Raw genomic sequence first — 16461 nt, forward strand, 5'->3', positions numbered from 1 at the left:
GATAATGTTATATTGTTTCTCTTTTCTTAAATTTGTCCTTTGTATGTTAAAATCAAAGCTCCAGAGTATGTCACTTGGAAAGTTTTTTATTCTATCCAGGCACATTTTTTGTGGTATTATAATATATAGGCTAATAATAGAATATAGGAACAGAAGCAATCAGGCTTGCAAATTCAATACTTGAATTTTTTTTTTCTTTAGTTATCTTTTTGGGTGTGCAATATTAAGTCCTGGTTTGTGGAAATTGTAGCTGAAGTATTTTCAGTTAAAAGTACTGATACGTTTAAATTGCATTGTTTTTCAGGGAGATTAAATTCATTTTGTTACCCTTTTCATTATTAAGATTATGAAAGAACATAATGATGGCTTTTGTCTTCTAAATTGTTTGTCAGATGAGTTTATTCAATACATGTTAAGAAAAAGTGTCTTTCATTCTATGAGGAAGACCTCATTTGTATGGAGAGACAATGAATTTCTAGATTCTTTGATTTATGTAAAAGTAAACAAGTCTGAATTTCCTTAAAACGTTCTTATAGAACTCTAGTGAGAAAAGAAGATATTTTGGAAGTGTTTCCAGTACGTATTTTTCTGTTAAATTGAATTTTTATTCCTTGGTTAGGAACAACATTTGGAAAAAAAAATATGGAAAGCAATAGAGCAGCAAATTGTCTCTTGATTTCAAAGCATTATTTAGGCTTCAGCTTCTGGAAAATATGAGCCCTGTTCTGAAATCTGAAACCAGCAAGTTGCTGGTAAACTGTTTCTGGGCACATTGAAGAAAAGCTCCCTGCCTCCTGGGAACCCTTTTTTCAGACATGCAGTCAGTCCCCTCAGACCCCTCACCCTCCTGCTCAGCTGGGATTTTTTCAGGTGCATGTGGCCTTTTCTGACTGAATTCCACTACTTCTGCTGCCACTTCTAAATTAAGGAGGCTGGAGGAGAAACACCACCCCTTGAAGCAGCTGTAGCAGGGGCTTGGTCAGTCAGACTCCTGTGGGAAGCCCTGTGAGAGGATGGAAGCATTTGGGAAACTTTGAAGGGTGGAAGACTGGCAAAGGAGCATTAGAGCATTCACTTTCCTATAAATGTCCTGAAAACACAAGAGCCCTGGGTTTTTCATGTGTGCCAAGGGGGAGAAGAAGTTTTACTGTTACATATTCTCTTTGACAACCCATTCTGTTCATATATATCTCCACCACAAGCTGCATTTCAGACCATTGGCTTCTCCCCAGCATTTTGAGCCCCTCATCCTCACCTCTCAAGGTCCTGGCTGTCTGCCTTTGAATCTTGCCCTGCCTCAGGCCCTTGTACACATCCCCAGGGAGCTGGCACCAAGGGTCTGCCTGAGGCAGAGGCCAAGTGGAAGGCAGTAAGAGCCAGGGATGCAGATGGCAGCATGGGAGCACAGGATGTCTTTGTTTGGAAGAGACCTTCAAGGTCATCCAGTCTAACCTCTGACCAAGCTGGTGAGCTTACCATGTTATCATTACCATATCACTACCATGTTACCATTTATTGATTTGTCACTTATCACTGTGGGACTGTAGCTGTAGTTCCAGTACAGCTGTAGTTACATAATTCCAATAATTCCATGTGCTTTTTGACTAGGGCTGCAAGCCAGTGCTTGAATTTAGGTTAAATAACGTTCCTGAAGGAATTTTCCCCAAGAGTCAAGGGAACAAAAAAATTTGCCTTGCGGTGAGGTGGATACAGTAACTCTTACTTCATTTGTAGAGGAATATTTAGTAAAAAATACCTGAGCAAATGTAAGGTAGTGCACTGCTTAGCAGCAAAAAAGTCAATGACCATAGACTAACTGGGTTGTCTTAATACAGCAATTCTGGTAATTGTATGGCACATAAAGGGAGAATTGCTGTGCTTGAACTGGGTTGTGTTTGAGCTGGTAAGTCCAGAGCAACAGTATATTTCCTGAAATAGGTTGCCTATTTACATATATTTATAATTTCGTGAATGTTTATTGTGAATTATTGCAGCGGATTCCCAAAATGCTGAATTTCTGTGTAGATGAGTTTGCTTAGCTAGACCTTTTTGTTATTATGTTTCATAAGGATAGAAATTCATTTTGTTTGTTGATACTCTTGCAAAATGTCCCTAATGTACACAGGGATGTATGCTTTGATATATCCTGTGTGTTTCAGCTCCAACTGCATATCCAAAACCTTTTAAAAGGAAAGCTCAATGAGCCCCAGGGGGCAAAGTAAATTATTACATGTGGTGAGCTCTTAAGTCATAGACCAAGGTCATGGCAGTGAGAGTATATTTCAGAAAGGTTTTATCTGTGCTTGGGAAGCAAATGAAATCTCTCATCATTAACTTTAGAATTATAGTTATAAGAGGATTTTCACTAGAGGTGAAAGATCAAGTTCATGGCGGACATAATGGAGTCTGAAAAGTTCTTTCTCAGACATCGTTCTAGGGCATGAAACATTCACTGAGGTCTTCACATTATTGATGGCAAGTTTACAACCTCTTATCTGGATATGGAAGATCAGAATAATTGTCATTATTGCTACGTCTTGTGGCTTTATTTCAGCCTTCTTAGATTAAATAAAACACCTCTTTTTTTGTGCTATTGTAAAGAAAAAGATTCTAGTTTTTTAGCTGTGTCCATCTCTGTCATAACATACTGGCAATACCTTCCTCAGTTAGCAATAATCCTACAGAAGTATTATTTCAGTAGACTTAAATGATCTTCAGTCAAATTAATCAAAGTACATGTGCATGCAGTGATATGGTGTCTCTGTCCTTATTTGTTGATGGTTCACATAAACCAGAAAGAACAAATCTTGAAGGGAAATGGAGCAGAAAAACCTGTGTAGAACTAATAAGGTTTTTAGTGACCCATACTGCTATCCAACTATTCCACTGTAGGTGGATTGATACTCATTTGCCTATTATTCAACAGACTTTGACAGCTGCATGGGTGTATTTGTGCATTTTGGTGGTACTGATGGGCAATGGAAATCTGCTTTACAGTAGAGTCTGAACTCTTGTGTCTGCATCTTGGGAATGGTTTTGCAGATACCTCTGCCAGTAACAACACGTACTTGTCACAGTTTAAAGAGCTCCCTCTGCTTGTAGAAGTGTTGAAATTGGCCAGTGATGTGCTACCTTAAAAGCAGAGTACTAAACAAGTCAGCAAAAATTAATCCCTTCACGTTTTTGCTTTCACTGTCGTGAAGGTTATTATATTCACAGGAAAGTTTCATCTGTTGTGATTTTACTTGGAAAAGTCTGTTTAGTCCTGTTGTTGTGCTCTTTCACCTCTAGGTAAAATTTAAGGTTTTGGTGATTTTTTTCTTAAATCTTTCCATCTAGTTTAAGAAGAATGTTTCACAGTGGATGTGTTTTTTAGGGAAACTTTCCATATGAGTTAGAAGTCCTTTGAGAAGAGGAACCATAATCTGGATTGATAGGTTACCTGTGATTCAAGAAATTGCAACATTAAAGTTGGACATAAAATCTCAATTCAGATCTATGGATGTGTTTTATGCTTCTGTTTTAAAATGGCATGTGATCATGCAATTTAGAAAATATGTCCTTTTATATTTTTTTCTGTATTATTAATGTCATATATGTTATCTCAAAAATATTTGGTGTGTATTTTAATAATTTAGTCAGTGGCCTCTCAGATATGTTTTCTCTTCAACAGAGCAGCCTCTTTTGTACAATTGTGAGGCATTTCCATTTCTAAGCACAGTCACAAATGTCTGTGACCTGTTGGTGCTAGGGTGTTTTTTGCTATTTGTACAGCCCATGTTGATGACTTCTGCATGGCTTGATTCTCTGCAACTCATGATCTGAGCAACTCAGAACAATGCATTTCTTTTGTAACCCTGGAATACCCAGAAAAATACACAGTATTGTAAAGTGGTGTCCTCACATCCTTTCTGAAAATGAGTCACTCTGAAGCATCTCTGCTTCACAGGGGGTCTGCTGTCATGACCCCTTGAGTCACAAATGCCTATTTGCTACATTTGATTTTTCAAACCTTCCTGATACTCACAGCAGATAAACTTCAGGGTAGTCATCTTCTGCAAATAACAACAAAAAAACCCCCCTATCTTGTAAATGCTTCTCTAGTGCTGGTTTACTTTGTTTTATGTAAATATGAAGTTCTAGAATGTAGTGACACTTAATAACCCAGGTATTTTGTGAGTCTGAACAGCTGAGCTCTGAGTTGTGAACAGGATTCAGTTATATCAGTTATATATTTTTTTAATTTTTTTTTTTTTTTTTTTTTTTTTTTGCATTTAGAGAGTGTAAAATTTTTTTGTTGTCTTAGCAGTATAGTTAGGATTACCACCTGCCCAATTCTTCCCTCTTCTGGTATTCTTGCATGATGCAAGTCACTGTGCCCATCGTGTAAGCATCCTGTCATGTCACTTAAGTGATCACATTAATTCTAATTTCCCTCCTCTTTCAAATCACCCGTTGGTTCTAGCATGTTGTTTGTCATCTTCCTCCCTAACACTGAAATCTGCAGTTCTCTTTTGTTTCCCATACTGCCTGGTAGTAGTAACAGTCAGTGCTGCTAAATTTCAAGAGCTTATTTTACTCAGATGAATCACTAACTCATGCACCATCTTATTAGTTAGATGTCTCATTTAGCAACACTTTCTGAGTTTTCTGAGTTCATAGTTTCTTCATCAGCTCTTGTGGCTGGTTTTGTTTTGGTTTTTCTTTTTGTTTGTTTTTGTTTTTAATGTAAGGCAGGACTGTCTTTTCATAGTCTCTAATAATTTTCTGCAGCTTAATACAGATCTACCATACAAACAGATTTTAAGGAGATTACCTGTCTTCCAGGCTTCAAGTTCCTTCTAAATTTTGTGATGCAAGGCAATGGAAAATTTCATTTTGTCAGTTTATTTCCTTCTGTAGAGCATATTGTAATACACTGTGACTTTATTCTGAATCTCATTGAGATGTTTTTACAAAACTAGAAATAGTTGAATTTGCTTTTCTTTCTAATTAGCACATGGCAGCTGCTGCCAGCAGAACACCTGTGCTGCTAGTCAGAGTACCTAGAAATTTGGGCATGATTCTTCTCTTCTATGCTTGTGTGAATTGGAAATTTTTCTCTTGAAAATAAAGCAATGTACTGGGTAAGTATAGGTGAGAGTTACAAATGAAAATTGGGTCCATATGATTTGTAGTAGGTGGATTTCCAGAAGCAGTAATTGGTCGTAGCTGGTCTCCCTATGCAAAGTTCACAGTTGGCATAAAATGCTAAGTAGATACATAAAGAAGTGAAGAAGAGCAGTACTATGTTTTTGTCCACTGTATTCTCATAAGTTAATTACTGTCTTAATAAAAATGTGGTCTTTGTTTCAAATAAATCCAACTGTGCCTGTACATTTAAAATAAAACAGTAAAGATAAGTGCCAGTATTGTTGATGCTGTATTTGCTTCCAAAGATGCAGCTTTGTGGGCTAAGTGTATGTGATTGCCTTGAAGTTAGAGTAACCATATTTACATTTCTTTAGGAAGTGTGGTCATGAGGAAACATGAATAAACTTTCCCTCTTCTATCTCCTTATGCAGATATTACAAGAGTATAAAGTCACTTTGTTAGCTGACAAGCTCATACAAGATAAGAAACAGAGCTTTGCTCAGTGGAGGAAATATGTGGAGTTTGCAATTCAGAAGCTTCCTCCGGCCTTCACTGGAGGTAAAGGCAGCCTCCAAATCCTGGGAGGATTTCACTGAAGTAGTTTATGAATGTTTTCTCCTAGGTTTGTTCATACAGAAATAAAATATCCATATCATGAAGAACTGCATATTGTACATATAATCAGCAATGAACTCGAGAGCTTTAATGTCCTAGATGAGGAAAGGAGAAGCAATGGTTGTACATACAGCCTTTCATCTCTATTTTGCAGTCAGGAATCCCAGTAAGAATTTAGTATTTGGGCAGGATTGATGGTTCTGTAGAGATATAATGCTTGAACTGTACATCATTTAAAATACTGTTCATTAAATCTTTTTTGGTATACATTGGGTTCTTTGAGGAGTTCCAGGTGTTGTTCAGGATGTTGTTAATAGTGTCCAAAATGTTTTTTTTCCTCTGTCTGTTCCACTTGAATGATAAAAAATGGGAGCTATTCCATTCCATTTCCAAATTAGCAGAAGTATTAACATGGAATTTCTTTGAAGACCTTTATTCTCTGGAGTTTAATTTCATGTTTGATTTGCTTTTATATGGATGTGTTTGCATTCATGTCATGCTACAGTGCTTGCCTCTTCCAACTGTTGAATTTTTGGATTGGCTGTGTAGAGTTTTATTTACTGTTAGAAAGCCTCACTGAATAGCTGTAATTTCATAATAGATAGTGCAAGGCAGAGCTAGCTGCCAGTGTTTGGATACTCATAGAGCATAAATCAATACTTAGAGTAAACAAAAGAGTATTTATGTTCTGAAGCATTTGCTTATTTGCTGTTGGAGTCCTGGTGGTAGTATATGACTTTGACAATAAGTCTGCAATATGTATGTCCAAGCTGTAACTGTGTTATTTTTAAGACAATCTTACAAAAATATGCTTTTAGGCACTGTGAGAAGTATTTGTTAAACCCTATGTCTGTGTCCTCTGTGTTCTCTTTAATATATAGAATGAAAGTGGAGCTTGTTTGCTTTGTTGGCTAACTCATTTCCTCTTTATTTTGTGAATGTTGTTGATTTAGGAGGAGCAGGGGGCAAAGCTAAATGTGTAGAATGCACCATTCAAATTCTGTGGCAAGTGAAGACAGAAGGTGTATAATTAAGCACCTACAGCATGTAAAATGCCAAACTTAAAATTGCACCTACTCTTGATTTTTTGGGTGCTACTTGTACTGATGCCATGTCCACTGATACAATCACATGCTATTTTAAAACCACAGTAGTTTGACCTATCCTGCCTTACAGTGCTTTTCTTATGTACTGAAGCTTAGATTGTTCTGCAGTGTACAGTGTTCTTAGTGTGGTGGTATGGAATATTTTATGACTTTGTTTCTGTTGTATAAAGCTGCATAGCTGCTTGCAAGCTGCAGCAGTCAGGAAGTTATCAAATAAACTGTAGCAGGCTGATATAGCAGAGCTTTTAAGAGAAATGTTTGTTGAGCATGTATTGTATGTAGAAACATACAAAACAGTTTATGTTGTCCTGGTGCTGCTGTTATTTTAAAATTTAATTATTAAAACTAATCCACATTAAACTAATACCAGCATGCCTGCTTGCAAAGCAGAATTTACCTCATTCATACTCAGAAAAAAAAATTGCATAGCATCTTTCTGAATATCTGAAGTATTCTGAATTGTTCAGGAGTTTTACTGTTAATATGATGTCACTGAAGCTAGTGAAGCACAGATTATTTTCTTCTTGATCCAGCTGTTACAGTGCATTAGGAAACTGCCAAAATACATGGGAGTAACTCCTTTAGTATCATTTCTACCACTGAGAGCAGAATGTTGTGGCTGCAAGAAAGCAGGATAGCTGTGGTGTGAAAAATGTGAAGAAAAAGAAAGCAGGATGATCTGTAACAGCATGGTCCCTTTAGCACATGGTTTTCAAACTGCTTCTGTCTGCAGCACTTCTTAAAGGCTTTGGCAGGAGTTTCTTTTCTTTTGGAGCTGGTGTGATGTGGCAGATTATTCAGAGGTTTCTCCAAAGCTCTGTTCTGACCACTTTAAAAATATCATGGAATAAAGCAAAATCAAGCCCTTAAAAGAGGATTAGAGTCTGAATTTGATAAATATCCACTCATTTTCACTTGCTCTTGCCAATGGAAGGGTAGAAAAGATGTGGCTGATTTGAAAGAAAAAACACAACCACACAGAAGGGATCTCTTCCTTACTGCTGTTGTTATGTGCCACCTCTGGGTTTTAAAAACTATGCTGCTTTTATAAATATGTGGCTGGGATAATATTCATGGTATGGCCTTGCTTAGTGCCCTCAGAAAAGCACATGTGAGTTCAAGTGACCTGGAGGTTCTTGTTGCTGAGGGCAGGCAGTAATGTGCCCTGGGAACACCCAGGAGGTAGGAGCACTGCTGTAGGAAGGACATAGGGGCATCACTGTAGGAAAGGAGCCTTCTCCCCCATTGCTACCTGCAACAGTTCTTGTCCAGGTGCCAGTGTCACATCTAATGTCACCTGTAGTGGTCTGGTGAGGATGGGAATCTGATGGACCAGTGATGGAGGCAAATCCCAGGTAGCCTCTGATGGTGGGCAGACCCAGCCTTAGGGCCAAACCTTCTTTTCTCTGTGTTTGTAGCCTTCATTTCTTACCCCTGTGAGCTCAGCAGGTTGTGAGCTGCTCTGGTTCTGAGCCTGGAGCTGCTGGTCAGGCATTCAGCTAAATCTGTTGCTGCTGTCAGAGGGTCATACTTCAGGGATAACACTGCTGGCAGCTAAAACCTATGAATTAGTCAAAATTGGAGCCTTTGGATGCTGGAGCAATTTTTGTAGGGTTTTAAAAACATTGTTTGATCATGCAGTGTGTTGACCTTTCATTAAGATCTTCATTAAATCCACCCATTCATTGCAGTTTTTTTTTTACTTCTGTTTGCCTTTGTCACACGTTCTTTCCTGGATTATCATTCATTATCTTCCCCAAAGAGATTAACAGTTCCTTAAAACAGGGTCATGTGCATTCTGCTGTTCTGTATGAAAGCAAAGCTGGAGAGCAGAGGAGCCACAGGATCCCCATAGAAATTTGAACAATTTTGATGCTTTAGTCCACTCAGAAATCTGCTGATACTGTAATGTTTTTTCCCTTGCCAGGACCCTCCTTGCCTGGTGTCATTTCTTGAGGTCTCCTGGGATGAGATTAGTCTAAAACAACAAAGTAGCCAGATGTCTGGTTCTGAGAGAGTCCCAGAGGCCAGGGTATGGTAGGCAACAGTAATCGCTTGGGGCTGAAGATCAAAGATACCTGAGAATTACTTATGGGCACATACTATGTGTCATTCCCATTATTAACAGTCTGAGAAAATTTGTATCCCTAATTAACCCTTTTATTGGTTAAATCTTTTCGCTAGTACAGTCCTTTCTCTAACAACTACTTGTTCTTTTTGGTACCGTTTCATATCATATTGTGTTTTAATTTGTTTTGTTTGGTTGGGGTTTGTTTTTTGTTTTTTTAATTCATTTTATTTTGGGTTTTGTGTTTGTTGTTGTTGATCTTTTTTAAAAAATGCAAATATGTGTAACCAATCCAGATCCTTTTTATCATGGTGATTTGCAAATGTAATAAGTTAGCATGATTTCTTTTTCCTTCCTGTGCCATCCTTAGGGATGGTGTAATTCTTACCCAAAAATGTGTCAATACGAATAGTTAACTTGTTAGGGTATGGTTTTAGTTCATTGCTTCCAAATGTAAAATGAATTAGAAGCTAGTCAGAGAGGCAAGATGTCTACACATCAGTGCTTTTTCCCATATTGGTATTTCTAATGAAATGCTAATTAACATTTTTAGTGATCAGTGCTTGTATCATCTACTCTGGGATAACAAAGATTTTAAGTGCCATCAGTGAATTTTTGTAGCACTTTTAGAATGAGTGGTTCCTGGAGAGAAAGAAAAACCTGGCTGCAGCTTTTTTTTTTTTTTTTTTAATCCTCCAAATTATGAAGGTTTTGATATGTGGAATGTCTGTTTTACAAAATGTCTGCATCTCCTGCCTTTGTAGCATTAAAGACTTGGACCAATTTCTCCTAGCTTGTGAATGACAAGCTGTAGTTTTCAGAGATACTTTTTGTTTGTTATGACTGCTACAATTACACTTCCTTTAACATGAGAGAAAACACTTCCTTTAACACAAATGGGTGGTAAATACTATGTGTATATTTGGGTGTGGGAGGGTGTGAGTGTCTGGTCACACTGAATGTGTTTGCAGTTTATTGTCTGTATTTACATGCATTTAACAATCCCAAGAGGCATTTTTGAGTAAGGGAGAAGATTTCTGTAGCTATTTAAAGGACTGACTATCTGTTTCAGTTTTGACAGTCTCTCTTCAAATCATCCTATTTAAGCCAGAAACTCCAAAAGCTGACCTGCCTGAAAGTGTGTTTTGTTTCTTACATTTCCACTTTAGACACAAGGATGCTTTCTGTCTGCATCTGCCAGCATGGCTGTGACTGCTGCTCTCTTGTCCCCACTCCTGTTCAGTTGTTAACTTCATCAGATTTCCTCTGCTTCCAAAGTGGTGTTTAAAAAACAACAGCATCTCAGAAATGTGAGGACAAAGTTTTCTGGTGAGGCAGGGTTATTTGCCCTTTCAGGCCCTTTCAGGCCCTTGCTATTCAGCAAGAATAGCTCTTCATCTTATTAATATTATGAACCTCATTAAAAATGTCATAGACTAGAGACAGGCACTGTACTTCTCAGAGACATAAGGGAAGGAGGAGCTGCATAGGACTGGTCCACAGGCAGGAAATGCCTTTTTCCACACGGATGTTGGCACTTTGTATTTTGGCTCATTTGTTGCCATTCATGTGCCATCACCCAGGCACAGCAGCCTCACTGTGACTGCTTGGGAGTCACAAGCTGCCCAAAAGAGTCTGGCTGGCTACCAGCTCTTCATAACATTTGGATCCTGTTGGATTCCATTTTGCACAACCCTTGTGGGTTGTGTTTGTTTGAGTTTTTTTTCTTCTTTTTCCTTTGGGAGGCATTGCAGCAGTTTTGGTTGTCTGCAGTGCTGTGTTGAAGGTCACACTCAGAAATGGAATAGGTAGAATCTGAGTGCCCATGCAGTCATTTCTGCAGAGGCCAGAATGACCTTCTCTTGAGATACCTCACACAGGCAGCCAGGTGCTTCCTGTGAAGGCATTGAATCCATAGCTGAGGTTTTGAGAGCAAAATTAGATGGATTTGCACTATACCTGAGGCAGAAAAGTCTTTCACTTCATTGTCTCTTGTTTTCTGCCTAGAACTCTTGGAAACCATGCCACAGCTTCTGCCTACAAGCAAAAATGTGACATAGTCAGCAAATACTACATTGGTGTATAGGAGCAGAAGCACTATCAGCTCCCTCTTTGTTTTCAGACAGATAAAATTCATATATAAATTCTGATCACTAACACCACCTCTCCAGCTTAAGTAAAAGAGTGACTGGTTCTGAGGTGATGCAGAAGATTCAAATGTGGAGCAGGACTGGAGAAAGAGACTGCTGAACTGAACTGAACTGAAACACTGCTCCTTGGCAGGTACCAGCTATTTCTTATGTTGAGGGAAGAAGTTGTTGAGGTGCTAATGGTTATTAAGCCAGTAATTGGAGTCTGGAACTGGTGAAATTATTATCTTCTGCAATTAGGTTGTCCCCTAGTTTCTTTTTCATCTTGAATGCTTCTTTTCTGTATCACAATATGTCTTAGGGTTCTGAAAAACAATTCTTTATTTGACTTAGGGAAAATTCTGCTTTAGAGCAGATGCTTGAGTATACTCCAGAAATAGGTGTAAGTTCCTTATACAAGCTGAAAAATTTGAGTATATGAAGGTATTTTATTGCATGGTAATGAATATTCCTTTCTGAGTACTTGCATTTGAAGAGTCTATCAATATGAAAACTTTTGTGAAAGAAAAAAATACTCATGAACAAATCTGTTGGAGCAATGTTCTCTAGTTAGGTTTTACAGGGTTAAAAAGGTAAAACTTAAGTTTTACAGGGTTGTCTTTGTTCTGCTGGCATAGCTATGTATGGAAGAAAGGAGTTATCTCTTGCACTCATGTAAACCTCTTTGTATTTAAGAATAAAATCACAGGTATTGCACTATCAAAGAACAAATGCTGTAGAAGCAGTCAGAGTGACTCTTGCAAAGGAAAATTGTAGTTGAATTGAATAACAAATTGTGAAGGAAATTAAAACAGCAGCATGGACCTCTTAGTTTGTTACTTCAAAGAAATGTAGAGGGTTTTTATAGTGATGTTGGTATATGGAATATCTTTGAAACAACTTTTATGTATTTTCTTCCATTCTTCAACTTCTATATTTAGTAATTTCAGGAGTGTTCATTGTTTTAAACAGCCCTTACAACCCAAGCACAGGAGCTTAAGCCTTAGCTTCCATTCACTTACCTGAGCCATTGCAATGTTTTACACATTGCAGTGTGTAAAATCAAACAAAAAAATCTCCTATTGACTTAATTGAGACTTGGATCTGATCTAAAGATTGTACCATATAATTAAAAGAGGAATCTTTATTTCCATTTACAAGTTTGTTTCTCTTCAGACATTCAAGCTGTAGTTGATGCTTCCAGTGCTATTCAATTTTGTGTCATCAATGTGATAATAATTTGTTAGTGGTGTGAAGGAGATGGTTGGAAGGATCATGAGATAGATGTCAAGCTTTTTCTTTGTAAATTGCTGATTCTAGAAGTCTAAATCAAATCACAAGCAGGTATATGAGGCTGTGGCTGTTTAAGAATACTCCTGACTGTATTAAAATATTCTGCAACCCTCCTGGGTTATCACAGGGTTTTATTTGTCACCCTTTTGACCTGGAATACATTTAATGCAAAATGTTGTTTTTAACTGTGCTCCCTTTCCCAGTTCTGATGCTGCCTGTGGTGGCAGAAGACAATATATATGTTGTGAAGACTAATTGCTTGTGAACTTATTTTTAAAAATATCTTACGGTCTTCCTAACGTGTAGTGTTACTTTTACCATTATGTAGCTGATGAATGTTAATAGACAGAAGTTCTGTAAGGGTTGCTTTCTGAAATATTTAAATTACACAGCATTATTTTACAGGGTCCCCCTCTGACAGGCCATTGTGACATAGATTACTATGCATTACACTGCTTTGTACTGATAATATAACAACCAAGCATTTAAAAGAAAATATGAAATTGCTTCTGAGTATTTTCTTCTTTGAGGGGGCTAGATAAATACAAATTAATAAGGTTAGGGAAATTTTGCTTCACAAGTAATCGAGTAAATCTGGCTTTGCATGGTCTGTACAACATGATTTTAATAAGGCTGTATTACATTCCTGTTGTGCCTGCCATTGTAAAGGGGAATTAAGAGAATGAGGATTTTTAAAATGAAATTAAAAGTTATATTGGAACCAAATGCATTTTTCCCTAGTAGTCTTTGAGATTATCATGTATTATATGAAGAAAATAGGATCCTTTACTGGCAAGTGTGGTTATTTTTCTTCTTGTCAAGTACCTGAGCTTGTAGTCTGTACAAGCAGCATATATGCTGTAAATAAAAGGGTTTGTAGGAGAACTGCATTGACATACATGGCATAATAAGTGTAAATGTTGTCTTTATTTAAAGGGCTCAATAGAGTGGACATGCAAATTAGTATTCTGAGTTGTAACTTGCTACCCAAGGCATTTGAAATGTGGGAATATTTCTTAGCTGTTAAAAAATGTTAGTTGGGAAGAGCGGTACAATTATCAGTCTTCTTTAAATCATGTGGTTTTATGGGTCTTGCATCTGCAATCAGCATTATGTAGTGATTCGTGGAGATTTCTTGTCTGTGTGTGTGTACAGCTGAGGGTTTGTCATGGGCTGTGGCCATTAATGAACAGCCATGTCCTGTGTGGTGGCAGGCCTGGGACCAAAGACTTTAAAATAGCTTTGCTGCTGAAAATCCCCCAGTGTTGCAAACCCCAGAACAAATAAGCAAGCCAACCCTGAGCTGCTCTCATGGAATCATAGGATGCTGGGGGTTGGAAGGGACCTCTAGGGATCCTTTCCTTGGATGGCACAGCAGAGAAATAACAAAGGTGGGTATCTGCCTTGCTGTGTCAGGGAAAAACCCAGAGGGTAGGCAGGGGCTGGAAGTTGCATCTGGAGAGCACTGCGTGGTGTTTGGAATTTGTTGCAGGGTCTGGATCCTGCTGGCAGCAGCGGGTCCCGTTCCAACCCCGGGGCTTTGCCCGGGTGGAAGGCAAGGAGCACGTCGGTCCCATCCGTGGGTGAGGAGGTGCAGCAGGTAGGCTGAGCAGACACGCGTGTCTGTGCGGGAAGGGAAGGAATGGAGCTGCGGGAATGACCGCACCGCCACAGGTTGCTGGGCAGGGGGTCCCCGGGCTGCAGCGGGCGGTGGCGGGGGGGCTGCTGAATGCGGAGCCTGCCCGGAGGGGCTGGGGAAGGCGGCTGGATTATTATGGTAATGCCGGAGCCTGCTGCCCTCTTCCCATCCCAGCTGGGCTCCCCGTTGTTAGGAACTGCTTTGCTCTGACAGCGGAGTAATATACTTCATGATTGAAAGGGCAAAGGGGCTGGCAGGAAAAAAAGAGCAGGCTTGGAGAGATATGGAAATGAAGGGAGGGAGGCTGGAGGAGGGTTTGCACCTAGCGGCAGATAGAAAGTTTATTAGGAAACCGGCAATATAAATCTGCTAATTGAATTGTTATTTACCAGTCCCGTTTCCTGATTTGTTTCTTTGTGTGTTACCCCCCTTAATGCTGATGTACAGTGAATTCAAAGTGCTTACCAAAGCAGGCACTTAGGGTGATTTATTTTAAACCAAGGTGCTATAATACACTGGTACCAGTGTACAATGCTGACAGTGGTATATTTTTCAGGACTTTGATTACTCTTTCATGCTCTGCCACCATATTGCTACGCTTCAGCTTACAGCAGTGATATGATTCTTTTATATATTGTAGATATCACTCTGAATTTTGTTGATACTTCCACAAGAGTAGGAGATAGATACAAATTACAGAAATATATTTGTTATGGTGTTCGAGCAAATTGAACTTTGATTTGATGAGATGGTGACTATGTTGGGATATTTTTCCGAGGTTTTTTCTGTAATAGAATTGACTAAACAGTCACTTGGTTTCAGAACAAATGTATGTGAGAGATGAAAATCTGTTCTGTAAACAGGTGTTTAAATTTTTTTTTTTTAACCTGATGATGATGTGGCCTGGTGTACACTCTTTCTCTGCCTTTTATCAAGCTTCTATTGGAGGCAAAGCTTGACTGAAAATACTTGCCAGATGTGATTTCCGAGATCTTTTTTTGCCTGATTTATCCCCAAAGTGTTGTTCACAGACTGCTCAGAGAAATATCTGTTAACCTAAATTAAAGACCACCGTGCTGTGGTTTTCCCTGCACTGGTTTTATTTCCTATCTCCTGGCTCTGCACTACTAACAGTGGAGCTGTTCCCAGTGCTGGTAGTGACAGGGACTTTATTAGCAATGCCCTTCTGAGCTGGTTTGGGTGGCATAGCAGTTAAAATGTCTGGTTCTGCTTCTAACTGCCCAGAAAGCAATACGACAGTGGGATATTTATAGAAAGATAGTGGTGCAGGCACAGCCTTGCAGTTAATGCAAAGGGCACCTTTTAAAAAGTGGCCTCGTGCTTTCACTTCACTTCAGGGAACTAAAACTCTTTGGAGTTGTGCAATGCATTGTTTAACTAGACCTCTAATCATGTTATGGATGATGTGTCTCCAGGAGAACCAGGGGACAGGACCTTTAAGTGTTTTTATCACAGCTTAAGATCTCAGAAAATGTGAACTTAAATAAAAGAATGTTTGGGAGGTTGTTATTGTGTTATTGCTCTATATCCTTTTGAGGATACCTTCTACAGTTTGTTTTTTGAGGGAAAGTCACTTCTCTTATGGTCAAACACTTCATAAATGTAAGAACAAGTTGGCAGAGTTACTTTTGTATATTGCTGTTCAGCTCCTTTATTAAATCATTGTTCAGAAGTCCATTTGTTCTGGTGTGAGATCAAGTGTCTTCACTGCTAAGGTAATAAGCCTTCAGTCACTAACAAACACGTCATGTCATAGAATCATAGAATCATAGAATCATAGGGGTTGGAAGGGACCTCGAAAGATCATCTAGTCCAACCCCCCCTGCCAGAGCAGGGCCCCCTAGAGTACATCCCCTAGGAACGTGTCCAGGTGGGTTTTGAATGTCTCCAGTGAAGGAGACTCCACAACCCCCCTGGGCAGCCTGTTCCAGGGCTCCGTCACCCTTACAGTAAAAAAATTTTTCCTGATATTCAACTTGAACCTCCTATGCTCCAATTTACACCCATTACCCCTTGTCCTATCACTGGTCACCATTGAGAAAAGCCTAACTCCATCTCCCTGACACTCACCCCTTACATATTTGAAAACATTGATGAGGTCACCCCTCAGTCTCCTTTTCTCCAAACTAAAGAGACCCAGCTCCCTCAGCCTTTCCTCATAAGGGAGATGCTCCACTCCCTTAATCATCTTAGTAGCTCTGCGCTGGACTCTTTCAAGCACTTCCCTTATGTGCATAAGGTTTGTGGGTAGTTTTCATACCAAGTGTCAGTAGGTTCTGTCCTTTTTACTCTCTAATTGTGTAGCATGATCTTTCACAGGTCAAATGGCTGCTAAGGCTGATAGTATATGGTATGTAGGTTGGAGGGGGAAGTTACCTTTTGTCTAGGAAAACTATGGAAGTAAACTTTCCATTCAGGGAAAAATACATACAAAAATTCAGCTGTGTGCCTTCCTGG

General features: G+C 39.0%; 1 protein-coding gene across 15 annotated transcripts in view; it reads left to right on the forward strand.

The window, feature by feature from the left end:
* SLC10A7 (solute carrier family 10 member 7) overlaps positions 1-16461 on the forward strand; it is a 140768-nt gene that overhangs the window by 21813 nt on the left and 102494 nt on the right. The window contains exon 4 of one of the 15 annotated variants that reach the window (XM_071753719.1): positions 5565-5652. The exons of 13 other annotated variants lie outside the window; for them this stretch is intronic. Coding sequence is in view for 1 of the 2 variants with exons in the window: in XM_071753714.1 (XP_071609815.1) it covers positions 5565-5729 (165 nt within the window). In the remaining variant the exon portion in view is untranslated. Of the gene's footprint in view, positions 1-5564; positions 5745-16461 lie in introns of those variants that run through there. One more of the 15 variants, XM_071753714.1, reaches the window with a different exon arrangement.

The sequence above is a fragment of the Heliangelus exortis genome, chromosome 10 (genome assembly GCF_036169615.1).
Source record: "Heliangelus exortis chromosome 10, bHelExo1.hap1, whole genome shotgun sequence".
NCBI classification, from domain to species: Eukaryota; Metazoa; Chordata; class Aves; order Apodiformes; family Trochilidae; genus Heliangelus; species Heliangelus exortis.